The sequence below is a fragment of the Muntiacus reevesi genome, chromosome X (assembly GCF_963930625.1).
Source record: "Muntiacus reevesi chromosome X, mMunRee1.1, whole genome shotgun sequence".
Lineage (NCBI taxonomy): Eukaryota > Metazoa > Chordata > Mammalia > Artiodactyla > Cervidae > Muntiacus > Muntiacus reevesi.
Window position 1 is genome coordinate 139730609 of NC_089271.1, and position 15216 is coordinate 139745824.

A 15216-nucleotide genomic window follows, 5' to 3' on the forward strand; every position below is an offset into this window, starting at 1 on the left:
GTTTAAGATTTCTGTTCTCTTGAAAATCAAAAGCAAATATTGATTAAAATAGTCTTCTCCCCAAGAAAACTAGCACATTCTCTTTACTGACTGAAAAACAAGAATGTTGATAACTGAACTATAACAAGACTCTAAATTAGACTAGTTAAAACTGAATATTAGATTTTCTATAAATCTATGTTCAATTGAGGTGCTTGCTAATATATCTTCTCTGATTATATAGACTATATGCAAGAATATTTGGACTTTCAAAATTACAAAATACACTGAGAGAAAATTATTTTTGCTAGCAAATAACAAGTAGTTTAGTTACAGTTCTTTTAAAAATTTATCTCCCTTAGTAACTATATCAACATATTTTATGATTGTTCCCTCTTTCTAACATTATATAAATGGATTCATTTGAATCTCAGTGGAGAAAAGGAACAGACTATAAAAATACTTGAATAATGAGCATATAGTTTTTCAAAACCATATAAAGAAGACATAAGATAAAGTCAAGATTCTGATAAAATACCTATATGCTTGTAAGTAAAACTTCAGGGTAAATGTACTACTGCAACTGCAACTGGTACTAATATAGCTTTGGTTAACATCTAGCAAGTATATAAGAAAATCAAAACAAACCAAAAAAAAAAGAAAAGGGAGAAGTTCATGTTAAACTTACACTTTTGTGTGGAGCCGCTAAACATTAGTGGACAAAGCAATACTCAAGAAAAGAAAATGTGGTCAGTATTGTTCAATTAAAAATAAGTATTTTCCAACATACATGATTTAAAGTTATGAGTCCTTCATGAAAAAATTATTAGAGGACTAATTTAGCAAAGTAATAACTGATGGTATAAACAGCAGCAGGAGTTTCCCTGAGCAGATGATCTATTTAAACCTCAGATTAAAGATAAAATGCCCGAAGAATTTATGGTAATAAAACACAACAGAAATATGGAAATAAGATAACTTTTTAGAGTAGACTGGTGAAAATAATGAGATACCATTACACACTAACTGGAATGGCCAAATACAAAAATCTGACAAAACCAATTACTGGCAAAGATGAGGAACAACGGGAACTCTCATTTGTATTAGTAGGAATGCAAAATGGTACAGTCACTTTAGAAGCAATGCCTTACATAGCTAAACATTGTCATACTGTATGATCTAGCAATTTTGCTCCTAGATAGTTCACCAAATGATTTGAAAGCTAATGCCCACACAAAACCATGCATATGAATTTTATAAAGTTTAACTCATACGCTCTCTCACACACACAGACACACACACAAATTGGAGGCAACCAAAATGTCCTTTACTAGCTGAATGTTTAAACTAACTACAGAACATCAATATAACAGAATATTACTCAAGAACAAAAGGAAATGAGTTATCAAATCACAAAAAGAAATGGATGAAACCTGAATGAATGTTATTAACCAAAATAGCTAGTCTGGAAAAGGTTATAAACTGTGAAAGTGAAAGTCGCTCAGTCATGTCCAACACTTTGAGACCCCATGGACTGTACTGCTGCTGCTGCTTGCTGCTAGGTCACTTCAACTGTGTCCGACTCTGTGCAACCTCATAGAAGGCGGCTCACCAGGTTCCCCCGTCCCTGGTATTCTTCCGGCAAGAACACTGGAGTGGGTTGCCATGTCCTTCTCCAATGCATGAAAGTGAAAAGTGAAAGTGAAGTAGCTCAGTAGTGTCCGACTCTTCAAGACCCCATGGACTGTAGCCTACCAGGCTCCTCCCTCCATGGGATTTTCCAGGCAAGAGTACTGGAGTGGGGTGCCATTGCCTTCTCCACCATGGACTGTACAGTCCATGGAATTCTCCAGGCCAGAATGTTGGAGTGGGTAGCCTTTCCCTTCTCCAGGGGATCTTCCCAACCCAGGGATCGAATGCAGGTCTTCCAGTCTGGAAAAGGTAATACACTGCATGATACCAATTACATGACATTCTAGAAAAGGTAAAACTGTAGCGCGAATAAAAAATATCAGAGGCTTTTTTCCTTTTGCTTCAGAACACTTTTATTAGTTTGGATACATTTTGTCAACACTCAACTACTCCTCTTCTTCGATGTGCGAATCCACTCCATCGGAGCCTCCGGTGTTCTGTACCCCACATACTGGAACTTTATTCTGTGCGTCAGCAGAAACCTCGATATTGGGACGTCGGCGTTTCTCACCGGTTGCCGCAGTGAATTTCAGATTCCGCACCCTGGACACAAGGTTCACAGGTTCTTTCTCGACCTGGGTTAAGGCACCGCACATAGAGTCTTTGTCGCAGGAAGCCCTTCTTTTCTTTCTTCCTGGAGAGCCAGATGAACGGCCCCGACGGACACGACGAGTGCACTCGTTACTCTTGTCACTGCCTCCTAGAAACCGCAGGATCACGAAAAACATGAAGAAGAGCAAAAGCCAGTATGACTTGCCCCCAAACCAGCCTGGGGCACGCTCTGGTTGATTCTGCCGAACCCGGAAGTGCCTTCCGCTGGGCACCATCCACGGAAGTTCTTCGGGTTCCTCTCTCAGAATGTAAAACAAATAGGCAAAGGTAAACGAGACAAACACAGGCCAAAAAACGAGCCATAGTACAGACCGCATCGTGAGCTGAGACCAAGTGGCTCCTGGTGCGCTGGTCTGCGCTGGCACCTGGAGACTGAGGACCAGGCAGGGCTGGGCCCTTGGTGACGTCACAGAGGGCCCCGCCCCACCAGAACCCACGTGGCCGGGGTATGACTTCAGGGCAGAGGGTAAGGAGGCCTGCAGGGGTCAACCGGGAGTGGGGCTTAAAGGGACATGGCGACATTTCCAGTGGGCAATGGAAAAAGAGGCGAGGAGTGACAGAATGCCATCTCCATGCCAGTGTATTCTTTCTGAACCTGCTGTTCTACTGGGAGGGTAGGTCCATCTTCTATTTTTATTTTTCCATTTGTTGAATCCAGACACTGTGCTGGGCAGAGCAGACCCACGGGCATGTGCCCCTGTGGAGCAGAGGGACAAGTGGGAAAGAAAGATAGTAAAGCAGAGGCCTCAAACTAGGAGCCACTGATGTGTTGTGTGGCCTACCGCTGTCCCTAAAAATGACTGTGCTCAGTGCTAAGTCCTGTCTGACTCTTTGCCACCCTATGGACTGTAGCCTGCCAGGTTCCTCTGGAGAAGGAAAGTCGGGGCATCACCAGTGATGTGGTAGAGGGGGGCAATGGGGTAGGTCCTCTCTAAGATCCCTCCCAGATCAGAGGTTCTATGATCCTGCATGGCAATTTCCCAGAGGGCAGGGATGCACCTCCCAGGCAACAAGCAGTGGAACTGGCACATCTCTGGGGAATTGCTGAGTTGGCAACACTACACTACCTCTGATGCACGTGTGGATGAGCAAGTACTAGCTGCACTCTCCCTCTGTGCATGTCTAACCGCCACATGTGTTTGAAGGTGACCTTGCTCTGCAGGTGTGGCTTGAGAGCTGTGTTCCTTTTCACTGTCCTTCCCTAGGAAGACGATCCTTCTTTGTGCGGTGCAAGTTGATGATCCAAACGCTTGTGTATGGCTGCAGCACTCGGCACTTTGCCTTTCAGTCTGGGCCGGTGGTTTGCACACTGGAGTGTGTATCAGAGTCACCTAGAGGGCTTGCAAAGTCCCATATTGCTGGATCTCAGGCCCCAGTCAGTCCTGGGTGAAACTTGAAGACTGGCCCTTCGGCAGGTCTCTGGGCCACACTGAGAACCACCCTCCAGACAATGGCTTCACTCACAAAGATGCGGCTTCCCTCTAACTGCTGTGCACTGAACCTGAGGCGCCAGTGGGAGTGGAGCGGCAGCAAGAGCACCGAACTGGAGCCTGAAGACCAGGGTTCTACCCTGCACCTGAGCTCTAGTGAGCTGTGTGACCTTAGGCAAGCCTCAGCACTTCTCTGTGCCTGTAGCTGCCTCACAGGCACAAGGATGCAATGAAGTTGGTGACTGCTACTCTGGGTGTTTCTGAAATTCAGAGTTGGTCTGTCACTCTTGTCCCCAGCCCAGTCTTCCCAGTTGGGAAGCCAGAGACCCCCCACAGCACCCCACCCCCAAGCATCCAAGTGCCCACTTCTGTCCACAGTCACTCCCAGCTAGAGTGGTCCACTTGCTTGGGGGTCTCCTTCTACAGTCGGCCCTGTGTATGGAGCCCAAAGAGTGAAACTGGTGTCTCCCTCTTAGAGATCCACGTCTACCACTTGGGGGTATGTGTGTCTTGCGTGTGCTATTTCAAACACCTTTTAGCACAGAGATAAGGATACAGAATCCTAGAGCTAGTCTCCTGCAAGTAAATTCTGATGTTAACGACTTACTGTGTTACCTTGGGCAAGTTAGTTAACATCTCTGAGCCTCATGTACCTGACTTTAAAATGGAGAAACAGTACCTACTTCATGGGATTGCTGTGAGGACTAAATGAGATCATGCATGCAAGGCCTTTACCATAGTGCTTGGCACATAGTAAGTGCTTAACATGGTAGCTGTTGTTTCTCAAAAATAAGATAATGGCCTCCTCTATAACATTAGAGATGCAGGAAAGCTGAAAATACTATGGTTGCAGGTGTTCTACTTCCTTAATACCTCCCATGGTACATAATAACAATAATAGTAATACATATATAGTAACACTAGGGCTTCCCAGGTGGTGCTACTGGTAACGAACCCACCTGGTAATGCAGGACACATAAGAGACTGGAATTCGACCCCTCAGGATTCAGTCCCTGGGTTGAGAAGATCCCCTGGAGAAGGGAATGGCAACCCACTCCAGTATTCTTGCCTGGAGAATCTCATGGAAAGAGGAGCCCGGCGGGCTACCATCCATAGGGGACTGCAAAGAGTCAAACACGACTGAAGTAACTTAGCATGCATGCATAGTAATACCTTACAGAAATGTAATATTTCACATTTTTGAGAGCACTATCCACTACATCCTCTCATTCCATCTTTATCACACTATAAGGACAAGGCCACCATGTTTGTGTGGATCGCAGGATGAGCTGAGATGTTCTGAAAACACTACTGTCTACAAGCCACCCATCAGTAGGCTGCTTTTCCCTATGTGGATTTCTGCTCCTGCGCAGGTGAGAGAGCATCCTGGGCCATGGCTGCCAGCTGGAGAGGCTCCAGGAACCCCATCTGGTACTCGGCCCATTTTCCTCAGGTACACATCAGGCCTAGAGGCTGCTTCCCATGTGGCATTACTGCTTGCACTCTGTTTACTGCATGCATTACTAGGCCCCAAATATCCAAATGATGCTAACTGGATGACTCGGGGACTTTTGATACTACACATAAATGACACCAGAACAATGCTCTGAACTTTTTCATTTCCACTTATTAGTCCAAGAAAAATCAGACGACCCTTTTATGCTGCTAATGACACTTATTAAGGCAAAATCATGAAGATGGCTCCGGCTATGGTGTTACTGCCACACTCGGCATCAATTAGAGTTCACTGATCGTTGATGAATCAAGCACAGGAGATTCAGAAACTCATTATGGGGCTTAATAATGATTTGTTTCCTCACCAGAAATTGGATAAGGATTCTAGATTTCAGTGATTTCACTTCCCTGCTCTCTTCTTTCCCTTCATGCTTCTGTCATCACTGACTCAGCTGGAAAAAGAGGACAATGGCAGGTCCTCTGTGTGCGTGCTATGTCACTTTAGTCATGTTTGACTCTTTGCAACCCCATGGACTGTATCCTGCCAGGCTCCTCTGTCCATGGGATTCTCCTGGCACGAATACTGGAGTGGGTCGCCAAACCCTCCTCCAGGAGATCTTCCTGATCCAGGGATCAAATCCACATCTCATGTCTCCTGCAGTGGCAGGCAGTTTCTTTACCTCAGTGCCACCTGGGAAGCCTGGCAGGTCCCCTATTTGGTGCCTATTGTTTGACTTCCCTGAGCCTTCCCCGGTGGCCACGTTCTGTCCATTATCTTTAAGATCCCAGCAAGAAGCAACCTTACCTTGTTCAGCTCTATTCTAGTCACATTAGGCTTCCTGCTATTCCTTTAACTGGTCTGGCCTCAGGACCTTTGCACTTGCTATTCACTGTGACTGACTTTGTGGGGCTCTTGTTCCCTCTCTTCTTTAAAGTCTTTATTCAAATGTCACCTTCTCAGGGAGGCCTGACATGACCAACATATTTTAAAACTGACCCTTTCTTGCTCCCTATCTGCCTTTCTTGCTTTATCCATAGTATCTATTTCCTTCTAAAATGCTAATTTCCCTATCTGGTGAAGGGCTCTGGCTGTCCAGATGAGAGGTACGGTCTACCTCTGTGTTGGGATGCCACAGGTCAGGATAGTACTCACAGCTTTACCAGGCCAATGGATTTGGAGAGAAGTGGTCCCTCCAAGTAAGAAAAGCAAAATAAACAACATATTTACTTTACCTCACATCCTCTGTTTTTTTCTCCTTACCCTGTCAAAGCCTTCAGAGTCCAATTTCTACCTGATAGTACAAATCAGCCAAGAAGGCATCTGTAGGGAGAGAGGATAAGACAAGAGGATTCTAACTGGAGCCCTTTTAGGCCAGAGAGTTTGAACACAGGGGACCTTGCCTGGCCAATGTTGTCCAGAGACTTCAGGCTAAGCATATTTCATTTCATTTTAATGTAATAAATATTTTAAAACAGAATGATTAATTTTAGATGATTAATGAATAAAATAATATTTCTAAACAAAAAAAATACTAATTTCCCAATTGCTTTAGTTATTCCCTCCTCCATATTCACTCTACCAAAAGGCAAGCCCCAGAAAGGCAGGGATATATTTTTTATTTTGAAATAATTTTATTAAAAAACAGTGTTTCGAGGGGATAGAGTTTTGATATTTTTATTTCTTTGGGAGCTTCTATCACAAAAGTGAATACTCATAGTTTGCATTTTCATAATACTTCAAAAGTAGGTTCCCATACAAATTCCTTGAGATACATTATTATTGGGTCTAATTCACAGATGAGGACACTGTGACTTAGGAGGTACAGCAGATACTGTCAATGTCCTTACCATATCCTTTGTCATTTATCATTTCTGTGCCTGCCAGTCTGCTTTCAAACTGCCTAAAATAATGTTTGACTTTACAGGAAAATAGTAAACATAGCACAGAGTTGCTGTACACCATTCACCCAGCTACCACTCACATTAAACTCCTTACATAAAAATGGTAATAGTATCAAAACCAGGAAATTAATATTGATACAACACTGTTAACTAATCTATAGACCTTATTCAAATTTCCCCAGTTTTCCCACTAATGTCTTTTTCTATCCCAAGATCCAATTCAGGATCTCATGTTGTATTTATTGTCATGTCTCATTAGCGTGAGCTTCCCTGGTAGCTCAGCTGGTAAAAAAATCCACCTGCAATGCAGGAGACCCCAGTTTGATTCCTGGGTAGAGACAATCCCCAGGAAATGGGATCGGCTATCTACTCCAGTATTCATGGGCTTCCCCGGTGGCTCAGATGGTAAACAATCTGTCTGCAACACAGGAGACCTGGGTTCAATCCCTGGGTTGGGAAGATCCCCTGGAGGAGGGCATGGCAACCCATTCCAGTGTTCTTGCCTGGAGAATCCCCACGGACAGAGGACCCTGGAGGGCTACGGTCCATGGGGTCACAAAATTTTGGTGACCCCATGAACTGTAGCCTGCCAGGCTCCACAAAATTTTGGTGACCCCATGAACTGTAGCCTGCCAGGCTCCATTGTCCATGGGGGTTCTCCAGGCAAGAACACTGGAGTGGGTTTCCATGCCCTCCTCCAGGGATCTTCCCAACCCAGGGATTGAACCTGCATATCTTACACCTCCTGCACTAGAAGGTGGATTCTTTACCACTGAGTCACCTGGGAAGCCCTGTCTGAAGTTATTTCATGTTTAAATTAAGATTGGGCATTTGAAGCAAGAATACCACTGAAGTGAACTTGTGCACGGTGGGTTTTTTTGATTGTTTGTTCCTTGTGGTAGCCCGAGTTGACTAGATCAGGCCCTGACATATGGGAGGTGCTCAGTACTCATGAAGACACAAAGGAATCAGACCCCCAGGCACTCGCACTCCTTTCTGACCATGGGAAGATTATGTTCTTGGAACATCACATTCATTGGGAACCTCTCATAACTTTGAGGAAGAAGAAAGTAAGCAAACTGGGTAGGGAGAAGGTCCCCTACCACAAAGTTAAACAATAACAGGTGAAGGAACCCAAGTAGCGTATGGCCCAGTGAGAGGAAAAATGGTATAATACTTAGAGAAAATGACAGAAAAAGTATTTTTACTTTAAAAAGTAATAATAACCTCCCACCGACTATAGACTGAAGGTTTGTATCCCCTCAAAATTGATATGTTGAAATTTAATCCCTAATGTGGTAGTATTTGAATGTGGGTCTTTGGGAGGTGATCAGGTAATGAGGATGGAAACGTGATAAATGGGATAGTGCCCTTATAAAAAAAGGCCCACAGAGCTCCTTTGTCTCCCTCTGCCATGTGAGATTATAGCCAGAAGATGGTCATCCACAACCAAGGAGTGGCCTCACTAAATTTGCTGGTACCTTGATCCTTATACTGCAAAAAATAAATTTCTGTTGTTTATAAGCCACTTGCTCTACAGTATTCCGTTACAGCCACCAGAACAGATAAAACATTCCCCCAAACAAAACACATTACCTTACATGTGAAAGTAAGTGGCTCAGTCGACAGGTTCTGAAATCAGATTGGTGGATTCACAATTTGGCTCGGACACTTACTAGCTAGGTAACGATGAACAAACCTCTTAACCTTTCTGTGCCTCATTTTCCTCATCTGCAAAGTAGAGATACTATTAATAGTGATATAGTAGTGTTTTTCTGGGGAATGATGGAGGTAATACAGGTGAGCAGCTTAATGTGTTCAGTTGCTTCAGTCATGTTCAATGTTTTGTGACCCCAGGGACTGTAGCCCTCCAGGCTCTGGTCTATGGCGTTTTTCAGGCAAGAATACTGGAGTGGGTTGCCTTTTCCTACTCCAGGGGATCTTCCCAACCCAGGGATCAAACCCGTGTCTCTTGCATCTCTTGCATTGACAGGCAGGTTGTTCACCACTAGCACCACCTGACCCACTCCAGTACTCTCGCCTGGAAAATCCCCATGGACAAAGGAGCCTGGCAGGCTACAGTCCATGGGGTCACAAAGAGTTGAACACGACTAAGCAACTAAGCAGAACACAGCACAGCGCCACCTGAGAAGCCCTGCGCAATGTTATCTCATGGTTAAATTAAGGTTGGGTATTTGGAGCAAGAAGCTTAGAGCCATATTTGAAACATAGTAAGCACTCAACTTTCCAGAACACTATCCAATAAGTCATCTTATTAGATATTCAAAGCAATCCCTCAAGACCAGAGATTATGACTTTCATTGACCAATAAAGAAATTGAGCATTAGGGAGTTCCCTGGAGTCCAGTGGTTAGAATTCAGCACTTTCACTGCTGTGACCGAGGGTTCAATCCCTGGTCAGGGAACTACAATCCCACGAGCTGCATGGCATGGCCAAAAAAAAAAAAAAGAAGAAGAAGAAGAAGAAAGAAATTGAGGCATAGAAAAGTGAAAGGATTCATCTCAGGCCTCCTAAGCTACTGAGCAAGAAAGCTGGAGTAAGGTATAGGTCATGCCTTTCCTAGTCCAGTGCTGTTTAGATTTATCTCTTAGCATCACACTCTTCTTGGTACTGGAGAGGATCTGGGATACTCTCAACCTTCTAGACTCTTCCAGCACAAGCGAGAAAGAGAGAGCAAGCGTTCTAAGATAGCCCAGCAACTCTCCAGGGAACAACGGTCATACTGACAACCACAGGCAGTTTCCACCTTATATCGACAGGGCTTCTGGGATGGTTGTTTGAACCATTGGAGGTATTTTCCAAGGAAGGGAACACTGTGAGCAAGGGTAGGCACCCAAGTCAGCATACCAAACATACTTGTAGCAGATCACGGCTACTGATACAGAGTCCAACTACTGATACAGTTCCTGGGGCACAGGTTTTTACAGGGGTGGGGGAAGGAGGCAGAGGCTAGGGAGGAAGGTAAAGCCTGGGTTCTGCCAGGCCTTGATGGCCCAGGAAGAAAGTCGGATTTGGTTCTATATGTGATGGGAAACCACTGGAGGCTGTCAAGCCAAGGAATTATATTATCTGATTTACTTTTGAAAGAGCACTTTGATGCTATAATAGAGAACCATGCAGAACTGATTCTGTTGTGAGACAGACCTGGACTTGAATCTCAACTCTTTCCCTTCATAAATGGAACCTTTTCTGTGTAACAGAGACAATAATAGTATTAGGAGGGTGGGATTGACATGTACACATTGTTGTATATAAATTAAATAACCAATAAGGACCTCCTGTATAGCACAGGGAACTACACTCAATAATCTGTAATAACCTATATGAGAAAACAAACTAAAAAAGAGTGACTATATATTATATATCTCTATAACTGATTAACTTTACTGTATACTTGAAACTAAAACAACATTGTAAATCAATTTATAGTTCAGTTTTTAAAAATAGCATTCGCCTCACAGGTGTGCAGTACGGAGTACAACAGATAATGTATATAAAGTGCTTAGTCCAGTGACTGGTCCATAGTACATGTTCAGTGTGTGTCAGCTGCAATTATTATTATTATTATTAGTTGCTGTTATTGTCTTATTATTACAGTAATGACTCTGAGAAAATACACAGGATGTGATCCAGATTAAGCGTTGAAATAAACGGGTTGCAATAAACTTTTTGGACTCCTAAGACCTGACACAGTGGTGGACTCTTCAGGCGCCAGGTGAGATGGAAAAGGTCTGTCTGGGGGTACTGCCAACTAACTACATCCTTTCTTCCCAGCCCAGGACATGCTCTTGCCTGTGGCTGTGTCCCTGCACAGGACTATGTCTGGGCACTGAGTGAAATGACAGGGAAGGCAGGATAAAGAAGCATTCTTTCCTCACCATTCGTATAAGTTCCCAGAGTCCCAAAGGGTCCATTCATTCAAAAGTGCCTCCTGTGTGCCAGGGCCGATGCTGGGCCATGCCATCTTTCTAGCAACAGCTGAGTCACAAGAACCCTGGGGAAAGCCCCAGTGGGCTGACCATCACCTTACACTGTGGGGATTATGCAATATGGCAACTGGGAGGAGCCAGGTCCAAGGCTTCTGGTGGCTGCTTGGCCATGGGCTTCTCCTCCTCGGGCTGTGGTTTAGCTATTCCTTGGCCTGAGCAACAGGAGGCTATGAATCACCCTTAGGAGGGGCAGACTGGGATAGCACTGCAGCGCATGTCTCACATGTGCCCTGTGCCACAGATAGACCACACCCAGAGAATGGTGATGAAGCACAGGGGTTTCTCTTCTGGCACGCTCCTGAGCTTTGCTGTCTCATCTGGCTGCACCTGGTTCTTACAGTCCCAAAGCCTGTCTGCTTCGTGGAACGGAGGATTGCAGAGACACAGCATGCCCTCTCAGCAAAGGGAGTTGTGCCAGGCCAACCCACGTCTAGGCTGTCTGGCTTTTGGGTAAGCTTGCTGTGCCAGGAGTGTGGCAGGAATGACTGGGACTCAAGCCAAGATTCCTCGCGACTCACCTGCCACTTTATCCTGGTATTACTTCTTATTCAATGCTTTAACATTTACTTCCATTGATTTTGTTTTGTTTTGTTTTTTACTATTTGTTTGGCTGCATTGGGTCTTAGTTGCATCATGTGAGATCTTAGTTGAGGCATGCAGGATCTCGTTCCCTGACCAGGGATTGAACCTGGATCCCTGCATTTGGGAGCAAAGAGTCTTAGTCATTGGATCACCAGGGAAGTCCCTAGTTCCATTAATTCTTTCCAACATTTGATCATTCACTTAATCAACAAGATTTAAAAATTTTTATTGTCATTGAAGTATGTAGTTGATTTACAGTGTGTTAGTTTCTGGTGTACAGCAAAGTGATTCAGTTATATATAGATATATATGTTCTTTTTCATCTTCTTTTCCATTATGGCTTATTACAGGATATTGGATATAGTTCCCTGTGCTATACAGTAGGACCTTGTTGTTGACCCATCCTATATATAATAGCTTACATCTGCTAATTCCAAACTCCTAATGTATCGCTCCCTCACTCCCTCCCCCTCGGCAACCACAAGTCGGTTCTGTATGTCTCAACAACATTTATGGAATGCCAACTCTGTGCTAGGCACTATGGGAGGTGGTGCAGACACATGAGACAAAATTCCTGCCCTCAAAGAACTTACATTCTGAGGTGTGAGACTGCATCATTCATATTATTTATTTCTCCCATCCAAAAAATTAATAAAACACTCTTTCAACTCTAACCCCACCTCCATATACTGCTACTGCCCCACTGCTGCCCTCCTCCTATACTAAAACCTTGAAGCAACTGTTTATACTCATTGTCTCCAAATCCTCTCCTACCCCTCCTTGTTGTTGTTTAGTTGCTCAGTCATGTCCAACTCTTTCCAGCATGATGGACTGCAGCATGCCAGGCTTCCCTGTCCTTCATTATCTCCCGGAGTTTGCTCAAACTCATGTCTATTAAGTTGATGATGCCATTCAATCATCTCATGCTCTGTCGCCCCCTGCTCTTCCTGCCTTCAATCTTTCCCAGCATCAGGCTCTTTTCTCTCTTCCATGGAGTCTTCCCCCCTGTATACATGCACCTCCCAGACTAAGTTAGAAGCCACCTGCTCTGAACTTCCAAAACATGTTAAGAGTGTGGGCTTGAGAGTCAAACCTGTGTTTGAATATCACAGCTGTACCTTCCCAGTTCTGTGATCTTATGTAAGTCACCTATCCTTTCAGGGCCTGATTATCCTTATCTGTAGAATGGAAATAAAACTATATAAGATATTTCAAAGCACCTAACAGAAAGTGAGTCTGTTCTTCACATCAGGTGGCCAAAGTATCGGAGCTTCAGCTTCAGCTTCAGCATCAGTCTATCCAATGAATATGCAGGTTGATTTCCTTTAGGATTGACTGGTTTGATCTGCTGGCTATCCAATGGACTCTCAAGAGTATCCTCCAGCACCACAGTTTGAAAGTATCAATTCTTCGGTGCTCAGCCTTATTTATGGTCCAACTCTCACATCCATACATGACTACTGGAAAAACCATAGCTTTGACTATACAAACCTTTGTTGGCAAAGTGATGTCTCTGCTTTTAAATATGCTGTCTAGGTTCGTCATAGCTTTTCTTCCCAGGTGATCTGATTTACTATTGTCTAATATAGCTCTTGCTGCTGTGTGGAGGGCATGAGTGAAAGTAGAGAAACAACTTCAGGGTGACCTAAACTAAGCTGGTGCCTGATGTCCCTTTCCATTTAGACAGAAGCCTGAGAGCAACATACAAATACATTCTGCTCAGATAACCATAGACTCAAGGCCATTGTTTTCTGGAAACCTTCCCAAAGCTATGATTCCATAGATTGCTAATTCTGTGATCAATGGCTCAGTGGTTGGAATATGTATGCCATGTCGTGCCCTACGGACAAGGCCCCCTTGATCAGTTAATGGGAAAGATGCTTTCTAACAAGAACACAATACAGTGATAAAGAGATTTTAAGATGTGATAGCAGCATTCATTCACCTAAATTTTAAAGAGCCCCACTAATCCCCAACACTGGGTCTTTTATGCTTTCTAGTTGGTAGAGGTGGTAGGGAGGAGAAGAAAGAGAGAATGGGAGAGAGAGAACTCAACTCACAAGGAAGCTTACACATTAGAGGAGGAGATCAAGACATGAACACAAACAGAAATCACACAAAATATATTGAGGTTAAGTATCCAAATGGAGATAGAGATACAATAAATAATTGTCATTTATTTAACACTCGATTTATGTGGGGCACTGTGTTGGGAGTTTTACATACATTCTCCTTTAATATTCATGAGTCTATGGAATAGGTAATATGATCACCCATGATGCTATAATAGCAGCTAACATTTATTAAGTGCTTTATATCAGCCAGGCATTGGGTTAGGTGTTTTGAAATATCTTATATAGTTTTATTTCCATTCTACAGATGAGGATAATCAGGTCCTGAAAGGATAGGTGATTTACATAAGATCACAGAACTGGGAAGGTACAGCTGTGATATTCAAACACAGGTTTGACTCTCAAGCCCACACTCTTAACATGTTCTGGAAGTTCAGAGCAGGTGGCTTCTAACTTAGTCTGGGAGGTACATGTACACAGGGAGGAAGACTCCATGGAAGCGAGAAAGTGTGAAGATGAGGAGGAAAGAAACTATACAGGGCCTGACAACTGACCTCACTTGGCAGAGCTGATGGTATGTGATGGGGAAAACCTGTCTATCACTCCAGACTTGATCTTGGGGTACCTTGGTTCTTGGTTCTCCTAAGGCCCCAGAGAGTTCAAACATCTTTAACTATCCTTCAAAGAAGGATAAGATTTAGATTTTCAAACTCAAAACATGATGAGCAAGGAGTTGGCAGACCCTTCCTTAGTTTATTTCTTCGGTAGAAGCAGCCTTTGGCATTTATAACATTGAAAACAAGATCCCAGACGGACAGGGAATCCAGGGGAGGCAAAACCCGGCAACCAACACCACATCTCAAGCCAGCAAAGTTCATCATGCATCACTGCTTACAGAACAGCAAAAATTCGCCAATGATGTAAACCTCCATCAATATGGGACTAATGAGTTAAGTTAGGATGCACTGGCAGAAAAAAACACTGTGTTGTTAAAAAGGATGAAGTGAAACTATATATTCTGACAAAGAAAGACATTTCCAAAAGCTTTTAAGTTAAAAAAGTAGGTCACACAACATTCTCTGTAGTACGATTCGATTTATATCACAGATCTGTGTTATGAATACACAAAACCACGAAGCACAGTTATCCAGAAGTTGGTCAGCACAAAGAATTACAGAAGGACTTTCTAATTCATATACTTTTGTATGCTGCTGACCTTTACATGCTTATATTACTTTTATCATTGGAAAGAGTACAATAGTTTCCATTTTACAAAACAAAAGAAGCCTTCTTGGATCATCTTCCATCCATCCTGTCTTTTGTACCTACAACATATCTTAGGTTCAGCAGTGCATCTGAAATTGTCTCCTACAACTTTCCCACAAATGAGTTAAGACAAAGCAGCAATATATTAACCAGGTTATAACACAGGTGAAATAGACTGGCAATTGATAAAAAAATTTTACACAAAGCATAGGTAGC

At 43.5% G+C, this 15216-nt stretch overlaps 1 protein-coding gene across 1 annotated transcript in view; it reads right to left on the minus strand.

The window, feature by feature from the left end:
* Positions 1–2009: 2009 nt before the first annotated feature.
* LOC136154156 (protein FAM209-like) overlaps positions 2010–15216 on the minus strand; it is a 62034-nt gene continuing 48827 nt past the window's right edge. The window contains exons 3-5 of the mRNA XM_065916429.1: positions 6430–6489; positions 4673–4833; positions 2010–3973 (exon numbers count right to left, since the gene is read on the minus strand). Coding sequence (XP_065772501.1) covers positions 2058–2600 — 543 coding nt within the window. The 5' untranslated portion in view covers positions 2601–3973; positions 4673–4833; positions 6430–6489 and the 3' untranslated portion in view covers positions 2010–2057. The remainder of the gene's footprint in view (positions 3974–4672; positions 4834–6429; positions 6490–15216) is intronic.